At 44.4% G+C, this 12,376-nt stretch overlaps 1 protein-coding gene across 4 annotated transcripts in view; it reads left to right on the forward strand.

The window, feature by feature from the left end:
- The window catches only part of TMEM67 (transmembrane protein 67), a 75,870-nt gene that overhangs the window by 12,221 nt on the left and 51,273 nt on the right, over positions 1 to 12,376 (forward strand). For 2 of the 4 annotated variants that reach the window (XM_077270855.1, XM_077270856.1), the window contains exons 5-10: positions 6,534 to 6,603; positions 7,923 to 7,997; positions 8,079 to 8,141; positions 9,258 to 9,412; positions 9,516 to 9,624; positions 11,027 to 11,119. In XM_077270855.1, coding sequence (XP_077126970.1) covers positions 6,534 to 6,603; positions 7,923 to 7,997; positions 8,079 to 8,141; positions 9,258 to 9,412; positions 9,516 to 9,624; positions 11,027 to 11,119 — 565 coding nt within the window. The remainder of the gene's footprint in view (positions 1 to 6,533; positions 6,604 to 7,922; positions 7,998 to 8,078; positions 8,142 to 9,257; positions 9,413 to 9,515; positions 9,625 to 11,026; positions 11,120 to 12,376) is intronic. The other 2 variants (XM_077270857.1, XM_077270858.1) reach the window with 1 other exon arrangement.

The raw sequence follows: 12,376 nt of genomic DNA on the forward strand, positions 1-12,376 counted from the left end.
GCTAGGAGGCTGACACTATGCAAATAAAGAAATATAACTCCTCCCCGGCAGTATACACCCTCCGACAGGCACCAAGCAACTCAGTTTTTGCTTAGTGTCTGTAGGAGGCGGACCTGGATCTAACACCGATCCGCTTCATTTTTCCTTACAGGGTTTTGTTGTGTGTTATTAATCATTTCCCCTTTCTTTTTCAGATTTCTCTTCTGGGTAACAGGGTGCAGTTTTTTTTCTCACCCTGTTTTCCCTTCATTTTGCGAAGTTTCTTTCTGTTCAGAAGGGCATCAAAGCCCTAAGCGTCCTACTCCTCTACCTCTACGGCTCGGCATGAGGGTTCTGGGAAAGAAGGTCACTTCCATGGAAGCGATCCCTTATGCTCAGTTCCATTCTCGACCTCTCCAACTGGCCCTTCTGTCCTTTTGGGACAGGAGTCCACTTTCCCTAGACCGCCCCGTTCTCCTCCCTCTCAATGTGAGACAGTCTCTCACTTGGTGGACGCTATCCACCTCTGTTCTGCTTGGGAGGTCGTTTCTCCCTCTCAGCTGGCAGGTCATCACCACCGACGCCAGTCTCCAGGGGTGGGGTGCTGTCTTTCTCCGCCTCACAGCCCACGGTCACTGGACTGCTGAAGAGGCACGTCTCCCGATCAATCTTTTGGAGATCAGGGCTATCTTCCTAGCCCTCCTCCGCTGGCAGTCCCTCCTCTCGGGAAAACCAGTCCGCATTCAGTCAGACAATGCCACAGCTGTGGCTTAGATAAACCACCAGGGAGGGACTCGCAGAACGCAGGTCATGAGGGAAGTGGCAAAAATTCTACGGTGGGCAGAGAACCATGTCCCCTCCATTTCAGCTGTCCACATCCCAGGGGTGGACAATTGGGAAGCCGACTTCCTCAGCCGTCAGGGGCTCATGTCAGGCGAGTGGGCTCTTCTCCCCTCTGTCTTCGACCAGATTTGTCAAAGGTGGGGCTTGCCGGATGTCGACCTCATGGCCTCCCGAACAAACCGCAAGGTTCCCCAGTACATATCCAGATCTCGGGATCCGATGGCCGTCGTCTGCGACGCCCTCGTGATTTCGTGGGCCCAGTTTCAGATGCCTTAACTGTTCCCTCCTCTCCCCTTGCTTCCAAGGGTCGCCAAAAAGATAAAGTCAGAGGGAGTTCCTGTTCTCTTAGTAGCTCCAGATTGGCCACGCAGGGCCTGGTATGCGGAGCTAGTGAACATGTTATCGGACGTCCCCTGGAGACTTCCAGACCGTACGGATCTTCTATCGCAAGGTCCCCTCTTCCACCCGAATTCTCGGTCTCTGAATTTAATGGTATGGCCGTTGAGGCCGCGGTCCTAAAGGATGCAGATTTTTCTCAACGTGTCATACAGACCATGATAAGGGCTAGGAAGCCGGCATCTTCCCGTATCTACCATAGGTGTTGGAAGGTGTTAGAAGGCCTTTTTTCGATGGTGCGACGACAACAGTCTGTATCCTATGTTTTTTTTCCCTGCTTTCACTTCTTGGCTTTCTTCAATCGGGTCTCGATTCGAGCCTCTCTCTGAGCACGTTAAAGGGTCAAGTCTCGGCTCTGTTAATTCTTTTTCAAAGAGACCTAGCTCGGCTTGCTCCAGTGCGCGCCTTTTGAACCGATTCGGGACATTTCTTTCCCGCTTCTTTCTTGGTCGCCATCACGTCGATCAGGAGATTTTCTGAGTTGGCGGCATTGTCCTGTCGTTCTCCCTTCCTTATCCTACACCAGGACAAAGTTGTCCTTCGGCCTGTTCCTTCCTTTCTGCCGAAGGTGGTTTCGGCTTTTCACATCAATGAAGACATCGTCCTTCCTTCGCTGTGCCCTTCTCCAGTTCATCCTTTGGAGAAATCTCTCCACAATTTGGATGTGGTCAGGGCTATCCGAGTCTATCTTTCCAGAACTGCTCCTTTTCGTCAGTCTGATCCTCTGTTTGTCGTCTCGGAAGGGGCTCCCCGCCTCAAAATCCACAATTGCTCGGTGGATCCGTTCGGCAGTCCTGGAGGCATACCGTGTTCAAAACAAACAGCCTCCCCCTGGGGTGAGGGCTCACTCTACCCGGGCTGTAGGAGCTTCCTGGGCAGTTCGTCACCAAGCTTCGGCCTCGCAGGTTTGCAAGGCCGCAACGTGGTCCTCCATCCACACCTTTGTAAAATTCTACAAGGTGCATACTCAGGCTTCTGCGGATGCAGGCCTGGGTAGGAAGATACTGCAGGCGGCGGTTTCGCACTGGCCGACCTAACTCTCTTTCCATATTATCCCGCCCTTGGGACTGGTTTTGCACGTCCCATGGTTACCTGTGTCCTCCAATGAAGCGAGAAAGAAAAAGGGATTTTTGGTTCTTACCGTAAAATCTCTTTCTTGGAGCCTTTTACGGAAGATCCAAAAATCCCTCTTTTGTGTGTTAGTAAAGGATTTTTTCTAACACTCATCCATAAAGCCCAACTCTATGGAGTTTGAGACTTATTGTGGTCATATGGACAGATACTCCAGTCTCTGCTTGTGAACTCTGCAGCTCTTCAGGGTTACCTTTGGTCTCTGTGCTGCCTCTCTGATTAATGCCCTCCTTGCCCGGGCTGAGAGTTTTGGTTTGCTGATCTCTCTTGGCAGGTTTGTTGTGGTACCATGTTCTTTCCATTTGATGATAATGGATTTGATTGTGCTCCAGGGGATTATCAGAGATTGGGATATTTTTTTATTTTTTATAACCCAACCCTGACTTGTACTTCTCAACGTCTTTGTCCCTAAGTTGTTTGGAGATATCCTTGGTCTTCATGGTGTTGTTTGGTTAGTGGTGCCTCTTGCTTAACCACTTCCCGACATGTGCCGTATATGTACTACGCTGCGAGAGTTGCATTCCTGCAAACCGCCGTATATATACTTCTTGTCGATTGCGCGGGCTCACACTGAGCACTGCCGCAATTGGGTGCAGGTGTAAACTCTCTGTGTTTAAACCTTCTAATCCCAGGTGTTTAACCCCTCTGATGCCTCTGTCAATAGTGACAGCGACATCAAGGAACATCGCAGAGGGAGTGATCGCGTCGTGCTGATGGTCTCTATGGTGACCCCAGGCCACAAGATGGCCACGGGGCCTGTGAGAGCCTGCACAGAGCAGAAGCTGACATGCCTCCTACCTGCCTGTCAGACGCTGCTCTGATGCTCTGTCAGTGTAAAGATGATGTGTCATAGTGGGACAATGCAAAAAAGTTATCAAAAAATTGTAAAAATATTATATATATATATATATATATATATATATATATATATATATATATATATATTTATTAAAAAAAAAAGCAAATTAAGAACAAAAGTCAAGCCACCATACAAGTCCATCAGTGCCAAAATAAAAAAGCTCTCAGAATAAAGTGATGCAGAAATAATAATTTTTCTATAAAATAATTTTCATTCAGCAACATCCACTGCTGCTTGTTTCTGGAACACACCCATGGAGTCAAAATCGTCACTACCTCTGTAGATATATTCCCAAAAGGGTATAATTTCCAAAATGGGGTCACTTGAGGGGGGATTCTGCGCTCGAGGAGGCAAAAAACAATACTGTACAGCCACATATGGGGTATTTCTACATTCAGCAGAAATTGTGGGACAAATTTTGGGGCCTTTTTTTACCCATTTCCCAGTGTGAAAATGTAAAATCTGGAGCTAACACAAAATCTTGGTGGTAAAAATGTACCGTATATACTCGAGTATAAGCCGACCCCCCTAATTTTGCCACAAAAAACTGGGAAAACTTATTGACTCGAGTATAAGCCTAGAGTGGAAAATACAGCAGCTACCGGTGAATTTCAAAAATAAAAATAGATGCTCCATACCGTTCATTATGGCCCCATAGATGCTCCATATAAAGCTGTGCCACATATAATGCTCTGCACCGTTCATTATGGTCCCATAGATGTGCCATAGAAAGCTGTGCCATATATAATGCTCTGCACCGTTCATTACGGCCCCATAGATGTGCCATAGAAAGCTGTGCCCCATCTATAATGCTGCTGCTGCTGCTGCAATAAAAAAAACAAAACCACATACTCACCTCTCTTGCTTGCAGCTCCTCAGCGTCCCGTCTCGGCGTCTCTCTGCACTGACTGTTCAGGCAGAGGGCGGCGCGCACACTAGTACGTCATCGCGCCCTCTGACCTGAACAGTCAGAGCAAGAGGACGGGAAGACGGAGCCGCGCCCGGCGTGTGGAACGGGGACAGGTAACTATGTAATACTCACCTGCTCCCGGCGTCCCTGGCTCCTTATCCCGGACAGCTGGTCTCCGGGTGCCGCAGCCTCTTCCTCTGTCAGCGGTCACCGCTGATTAGAGGAATGAATATGCGGCTCCGCCCCTATGGGAGTGGAGTCCATATTCATAACTTTAATGAGCGGTCCCACGTGACCACTGAACAGGGGACGAGCTGCGGCACCGAAGACCGTGGGACGGGCAGGGGGAGCGCCAGGAGCGCCGGGACTAGGTGAGTATGCGACAGTCCTCTCTCCCCCTCACCCGCTGACCCTGCCGCCGATCATGACTCGAGTATAAGCCGAGAGGGGCACTTTCAGCCCAAAAATTTGGGCTGAAAATCTCGGCTTATACTCGAGTATATACGGTAATTATCTTATCTTTTCTACCCAATGGTATAAAACTCTGTGACACACCTGTGGTGTCCATATGATCAATGCACCCCTAGATGAATTCATTGAGAAATGTAGTTTGTAAAGTAGGGTCACTCATGGGGGATTCTGCTGGTCTGGCACCTCAGGGGCTCTGCCAATATGATATGCCACCCTCTGAACTTCAATATGGCGCTTCTTCCCTTCTGAACTTTGCACTGTGCCTCAAAAGTAGTTTTCCTACACATATTGGGTATTGGTGCTCTCAGGAGAAATTGCACAAAAAATTATATAGTGCAGTTTCTTGTTACCCTTATGAAAATGCAAAATTGTGGGGCTAAAAATACATTTTTGTGGGAAAAATTAAATTTTTTATATTTTCAAGGCTCAATGTTATAATTTTTTGTGAAGCACCTGGGGGTTTCAAGGTGCTCAGTACACATCTAGATAAGTTCCCTGAGGGCTCTAGTTTCTAAAATAGTGTAATTTTTAATACTGTTGCAGCCTCTGTTTCCTTTCAGGAAAGGTGTGTATATTCTGACAGACCTTGAGACACGTAGATTGTACACAGGTGGGTGTCCGCTCACTAAGGATGTGACTTATGAAGGTAATTGATTGCACCAGAACTTTTTAGGGGCTTCATAGCTAGAGGTGTTTATACATATGCCCAAGCCAATATTTAGTTGTTTGATCCCATACATGTAATTTATGCCTATGTTTTTCTCACTTTACCAACTTAGACTATTTAGTGCTGATGTATCACACACAAATCGGATTACCAAAATTTTTAAACACAGGTTATAATGTAAGAAAATAGGTTAAAAGCCAAAAGGGATGAATACTTCTGCAAGCCACTGTATATTCCAAGCGTTGGAATCGGAGGTGTATATACCATACGGTTACTGTAAGTTCCCCAATAACTTGCCTAGTAGTGGAAGCTACCATGGCCTCGTCCATCACTCGTCAGTCAATTGTGTAATTGTCCTGACGATTGGAGGCAGCAGAGTTGCATGTTCTAACAAATTGATGGCAGCGATGGGACCTGTGTGATCTCTCCTGTGCTTTCCCTGACAATCTGGTGGCAGCAGTGGGCTGTGTGTGATCTCTTTGGTGTTCTCCCTGACATTTTACACTTATTGAGTGCTGTTTGAGTTGCATCCCAGGCAAAATCCACCTGGAAAAAAAAACAGCATGTGCACATACCCTAATGTTTCTCTGCTGCAAAAATAAATCAAGAGTGACCTGAAGACCATTAAAATAATCTCCAAGAGTCTCTGTATAAATCTAATAGCTTACACAGCTATGGTTTTAGGCCTCATTCAGACGTTCGTTTTACTTTGTCCTACTTGGAAAAAAACAGACCAGTGGCTTGGATCCGATTTTTATCACTGTTTGGTCATTCTGTTCATTTTTTACCATCAGTAATTTTTGGCTTATGCTGGAAAAAAAGATCTCAAGGTTTTTCCTACAAACTTAAATGTTAAAAATGGACAGCACAGGGTATGTGCATGGATGGCCTCCGTATGCGGTCCTTGATTTTCAGTCCCATAAACTTGTATAGGTAATTTTGATCCAAGACTCGGAGTAAGAACAGACGTGATTATTTGCAGACACAGTCCGCATTAAAGATCAGAGATCTGGACAGCGGCATAGATGGACAGGTCACACACATTAAAAGCAAACATCTGAATAAGGCCCATAACCATCTAGACACCTTCTTGCCCATCTGTGTGCACGCTTGATTTATTTATTTTTTTACCTATAAAGCAGTTTTATTCAGCCATTATATCCAAGAACATAATGAATTTGTGCTTAATGCCGACCTGTATTTTATCCATGTATTCAGTCTTCTCGTGGACCCTGTAATATTGAGGTTTACAAAATTGTGTTATGTTATCATCGTAGGTGCGAGAGATGTCATGAGACGTTCATCAATAAGACCAACTCTTGCAACTGCAACCCCCCAAATACATTGGTAACTTGTTTTAAAATACTATTGTTATACTATATTCACACGGCTTTTTATGGCCTCCATTTATTGTATATGCTGAAAAAAGTTCTCGACTTGTATGTTAAACAGAGGTTCTGACGGCTGTCTAATGTTGTCATCCGTCACTGACAGACTTGTAAAAAAATTAAAAACATGTTCGTTCATTTTTACTGGTTCTTGCAGGGTGGAAACGCATAGCCTACGTCACTATTCAGACCAGACGAAAGCCAAAAAGACATGGGCCCCTTTGGCATGTGCGCTAGGACTTTTACATATACAAAATGCATAAATCCAGGAGCACATCCTTAAAAAACAGTAGAGGATCTAGCATTTGTAGATCCCAAATAAAAGCAATAGTATTTAATAAAAAAAAAAAACAATAGAATAAAAGAACACATGAGTTAAATTAAGTCCAATAGGCAAAAAATATAAAAAAAAAAGACATGTTTCACTTGGAAGTGTTTACGTGTTTCGAACCTTTAAGATTTTTATCCTAACAGCATACAAATTTATACATATTTATAAGCCTCCTTTTAATTTTTTTGGCATTGATATTTTTTTTTACTGTGACAGATTATTAGCGGATTTAATGTTAGCGTTTTTGGATCTCGTAGGTTTTCCTACTCGTCTGGAAAGCAGAATAACCTCACACAGAAACACCGGAGAAATTAAGAATTCTCAGAATTATTTATTTCCATATCCTATATCTACATAGGGTTTCTTCTCAATCTTATTCTACCTTGCGTGTGTTATTACGGCTGTTCCGGTGCGCCTGCTCACTTCTGTGCGAATATAGTATATTATTATATTATATAGTATATTATCATAGTATATGCTCCACTCCGGTGTGGGCGCCGTTCCAACACTGTCAGCGCCTTTTCCCCTGGGGATCACATGACATTTTTGTGTCATGTGAACCCTGCAGCCATTGAGCAGACACTGCATTCTCACCTCCTTTGGACATAACTGACCCCCGGAGGACATCAAGCAGCAGCACACTCTCACTTCTTCTGGGTGTCTGTTGCGTCTAACGGAAGAGGGATTGAAGCGACTGCTGATTGGCTGCATTATGTCAGGCAAGCCCCGGGGGCACAGGCGCTGATATCCCTGGAACGGCACTCACACCGGAGGCGAGTATAGACTGGAGGTAAGCATAGCTGTTGTTATTTTACATGGGGAAAATATAATGCTTGAGAAGAGGTGGTCCGAGTAGAGGACAATCCCTTTAAGTATCATTTATAGAATTGAAATGTGGCTTAAGGCTTAATCTACTAGGCATATTAAAGGGTGCTCTATTTTCCTAGGCTGGTGGCATATGTATTAATGGAGCAGGTCACGTCTTGTCCAGAGTTGTTTCGACTATTCGATTTGGGCAGCTGGTAAGTATTTGTCAGAATTGACTTCATACATGATGTGAAGAACGTGAACCCAAACTTCTGCTTGTATGTTTGTGTTTCCAGGGAGTATTATTACGATCTGAATGGCTTTCCGTGCACTTGCAGGCATCGGCGGCAGCTTGTCTGGTAAGATTTACAGTACAAATGCACAGAATACTGTAATGTCTTACATTTTATGTGGCTAGCAATATATTTTACAGTATAGATGTTTGCGCTCCAACATTCAGTCAGCGGCTGCATATTCTTTTGTTAGACCGGTCTTCTGATCTAATGGATATTGATGAGCTGAAGCTGATCAGCAGTTGCTGATTGGCTGCAGCGGTCATGTAATACAATAGTGTCACAGCTCAACAGGCAACACATGCAGGGATTGTCTGTCTGTTAGGCAATTCCTGCATGCGCTGCGGCTGTCTAACAGTTGTGAGAAATGCAGCTGTTTGGACTCAAACATATTTTTCGAGCACGACAAAAATACTAACGCATTATCCAAGCACATTTGCTCATCACTAGTGCCTGTCAGTACAATCATCCCTCCTAAGCCGTGTATATGGGCATGAAGGACATAGGGCGCTGAAAAAAATGATACCTTGATATCTGTGATCTGACGTCTTATGATATAGAAACCCATATTTTTCGTAATATGCAAATGCACTGTTAAGATCTATGGGCGGGACCTAGATCTTCCTGAGAATCTGCCTCCAGAGCTTATTATAAATGAAAGCGATCATTACCAGTGTTAGACAAGCAATGACTGAGAGACTGCTCTCCTGATCTACATGTCTCACGCTGGTAACGCTTCCTCTCATTTAATATAAGATCTGGAGGCAGATTCTCAGGGAGATCTATGTCCGGCCCATAGATCTTAATAGCTCCTTTACATATAAAGAAAAATGTGGATTTCTATGAAATAAGACATATGATCACAGATAGCAAGGTATCATTTTATTCAGTATCCTATGACTTTCATGCCCATATAGACGGCTTAGGAGGGATGATTGTACTGACAGTTTCCCCTTAAGCAAGGATTGTGTAGAAGTGGACACACCAATTAAAAGCTAGCATGGTAACGCTCTGCAGCTGCCACTAGAGGGAGCACAATAGGTTTCTGCATATGTATCCCTGCAGTATTAGCTTCAAAACTTTACTGCTACTAATCAGCGGCAAATCTGTAAGGATTGAACCTATACATTAAACAAATGCGCCATTGTTAATTGTTCTTCTCTTTTCATGTCCGTTTTGTAGCAGGACTCCAATCAGACGGCATGTCAAGCATTAGGGAACATGTGTGTGATGAACATGCATTCTACAGGCCCCCAGAGCGCTGACGCCTGCGGTCTTTTCCGATACATATTCACCAATACGGCTGCGCTCGGAGTTGTTCACTCCATTTCTTTCTGGTATAAAACAAAAAAACCCATAAACTATAACCTATAAGGCATCATGAGCCAGACACAATGTAGTGAATGTCCTTCTAATTTAGATTCTTCCTGCGTTTCACAGGAGAACCAATATCCCCTGGTTGTACTATGATGACCAGCCAGGGTTAGCCGCCCGGGTCCTTACTGCCTTTCCCTTTCCAGAAAACTTCAGCTTTAAGCTAAATGACCAGGTGAGAAAAACTAATCGTATAACTGGCCATACCGGCGTGGATAAAGAGAGGAAATGGCCTGTCGGATTTATTAACGGGGTTATATAGGTGTACGCTTAGTATATTCGATTGATGGGGTCCGCCTTCCTGCACTCCCACTGACCGGCTGTGTAAAGGACAGCAGACCAGGAACACATCCCTTTCATTCCTTACCACCACAGCGCCGTCCTTTTACCGTGGCTGCGTCTGGAATTACAGCTCCAACTTTTTCACTTCATCTCTATGGACAAAGCTGTTGTGAATTGTAACACCAGACATCGACATTATTAAAAGTGCGGCGCTGTGCCAGGTAATAGAGGAAGGGGACATAATGCTCACTGGAACACTGTCACACCTTCATACAGCTAGATGGCGGGGTGCCAGGAGTCCGACACAAGCCAATCTAATATTGATTGCGTACATTAACAAAAGGTCCTCCATTTTAATCTCTTCTGGTGCTTTGGTTTTTTTTTCCTCCTTCTTCACTTTTTCAGAAAGCCTTTTCTTTGTTTGTATAACATAGTTGGCACCAGCGTTGCTCTTTTGCCAGCACCGTGTACCCGCATGTATGTCAGGAAGAGGTCAGGCCACTTTCACATAGTATTCAGACACCCGTTAGTTGGTCCCGTCAGGGTTTACGCCCAAACCTCCCGCCATATTGGATTCAGGCTTATGCACCGTTGGGGCCATAGTCTATAATGGTGCCTGACGGAGCGAACGTCGTACATCATTTTTGGGTGTATGTAGTAGACTGTGTCTGGAGATAACACTCAGCCTACTACTCTGAGTGTTTCGCCTCCAGTAGGCGTACGCACCCCAAAATGATGCACGGCCGAGCGCGCATTTGCTCTGTTGGCACCATTACAGTCTACGGCCCCGTCGGTGCATACGCTGAATCCCGTTTTGCGGGACCATCGAATGGGTGTCAAAACGCAGTATGTAAGCTCCCTTATATTCAGCGGAAATCTCTTACCAGTGTACAGATTTTATGAAGAATAAAAGTAGGCCAGAATAGTTAAAAAAATAATAATTCCAGAATTATCAAAATGAACTGTAATAGTAGAAATATACAGTAACTCCCCTCTATGTAATGTATTGTTTTCTGGCACAGAAGGGGCATTACTGGTGGGGGGCATTACTGATGGGGGCCGCACTGATGGAAGGGCCGCACTGATGGGGGGCCGCACTGATGGGGGGGCCGCACTGATGTGTCTGCTTTACTTTTGCAGCCAGAGAAGTGGTTGAGGATGGGGTGCATTATGAAACAAGATGGAACATTTTTTTGCCTAAGTTAGACTTTAGGTTTGGTGTCTCTTAACAATATACATTGTGTTTTCTTTCTTGACATCTCTGATATTGAGATTAACCCATTTTTATTTTCCAGTCACGAAACACAAATATTAAACTGTTAGCAGCTGTATATGATGCTCGCGGGCGGTTCGGTGGATGGAGGTCATTAAATAGAGGCCTGTTACAGGTAAACGAGGGCCAGATAATATGACAACAGGATCAGTTTGTTCTTCGCTTGTTTGTAGTCTGTAACTATGGAAACGTATAAGTCAGCATGGGAGCTGCAGGCAAGACTTTTTTTTTTGTTCATTGTAATTTTAAATGCAATAATAAAAAATAGTTGCCAGCCTGCACATAGCCTTTAAAGGGGTGGTCCTCACGAGGGGACACAGTGCCAACATCACAGGATCCATGCCGGCTCGGGAGCTACATGTTTTCATTTACTAATGGGCAGATTGGCTTTTAAGGCGCCGTTGTCTCGTAGTGGCCAGCCGCTTTAATTAGTTTAGCACTGGACTATTTTTCCCTGTTAATGACCTGATAGTTGTACCTGGTATAGTAAATAAAGGCTTGAAAACTATTTATTTATGTGGCTCACTTATATAGCGCCATTAATATAGACATCATCACTGTCCCCATTGGGGCTCACAATCCCCTATTATTATGTCTTTGGCGCTATGATGTTTTTTCTCATTCGATTACTTACATTTTTTTAAATTTTTTTGCATGATTCATTATTGTTAATGCCGTCTTATATTAACCTTTCCAGTCAGTAGACTTATGTGTATACAGATGAAATTAACATTGCTGATTGGACACTCATTGAATACATGATTCGCAAATTATATATACATACAAAAATAACAAAACTATTTAAAGGGAGCATTTAGCAGATTTGTGTACAATAAACCAAACACATCTGTTAGGCCACTGTAATGCAGATTATATCTATACCTTCTTCTTTTTGTAAACCTTGTTTTCATTTCAAAGTAGTCCTTTATTCAATTGTCATGCAAATTAGGCATATTTACAGCTCTCCCTCTTATTTCTATATTTCCCAACCTGCTACTGTCACAAGCTCCCGGACTGACCGGTCACTCTTGTATAGGTACACGTTCACACTGTGGCCGCCTAACAGACAAAACCTAAGAAAAAAGCAAAATGAGAAAATACCCTGCAGTAAACAAGCAAATAAATAGTGTCTGAGTGACCCGACTCTTCATCTGAAAATTTGCAAGGGCACCGTCACTCCCTGCGCCAGTCATCATCTCAGAGCATAGTCCTGATCTCGCTGCGTCATCGGCTGGGAACGACGGCACCTGCATCAGATTTTGGATGGAGAGGTGGGTCACTCGGAGAGCTTTGGACAGCGGTGGGCAGGGAGAGATGGAAAGAGAAGAGAGCGCTGTAAGTGCACTTGTGCCTCGTTTACATAACAGTTGGA

This window comes from Ranitomeya variabilis, chromosome 6 (assembly GCF_051348905.1).
Source record: "Ranitomeya variabilis isolate aRanVar5 chromosome 6, aRanVar5.hap1, whole genome shotgun sequence".
Lineage (NCBI taxonomy): Eukaryota > Metazoa > Chordata > Amphibia > Anura > Dendrobatidae > Ranitomeya > Ranitomeya variabilis.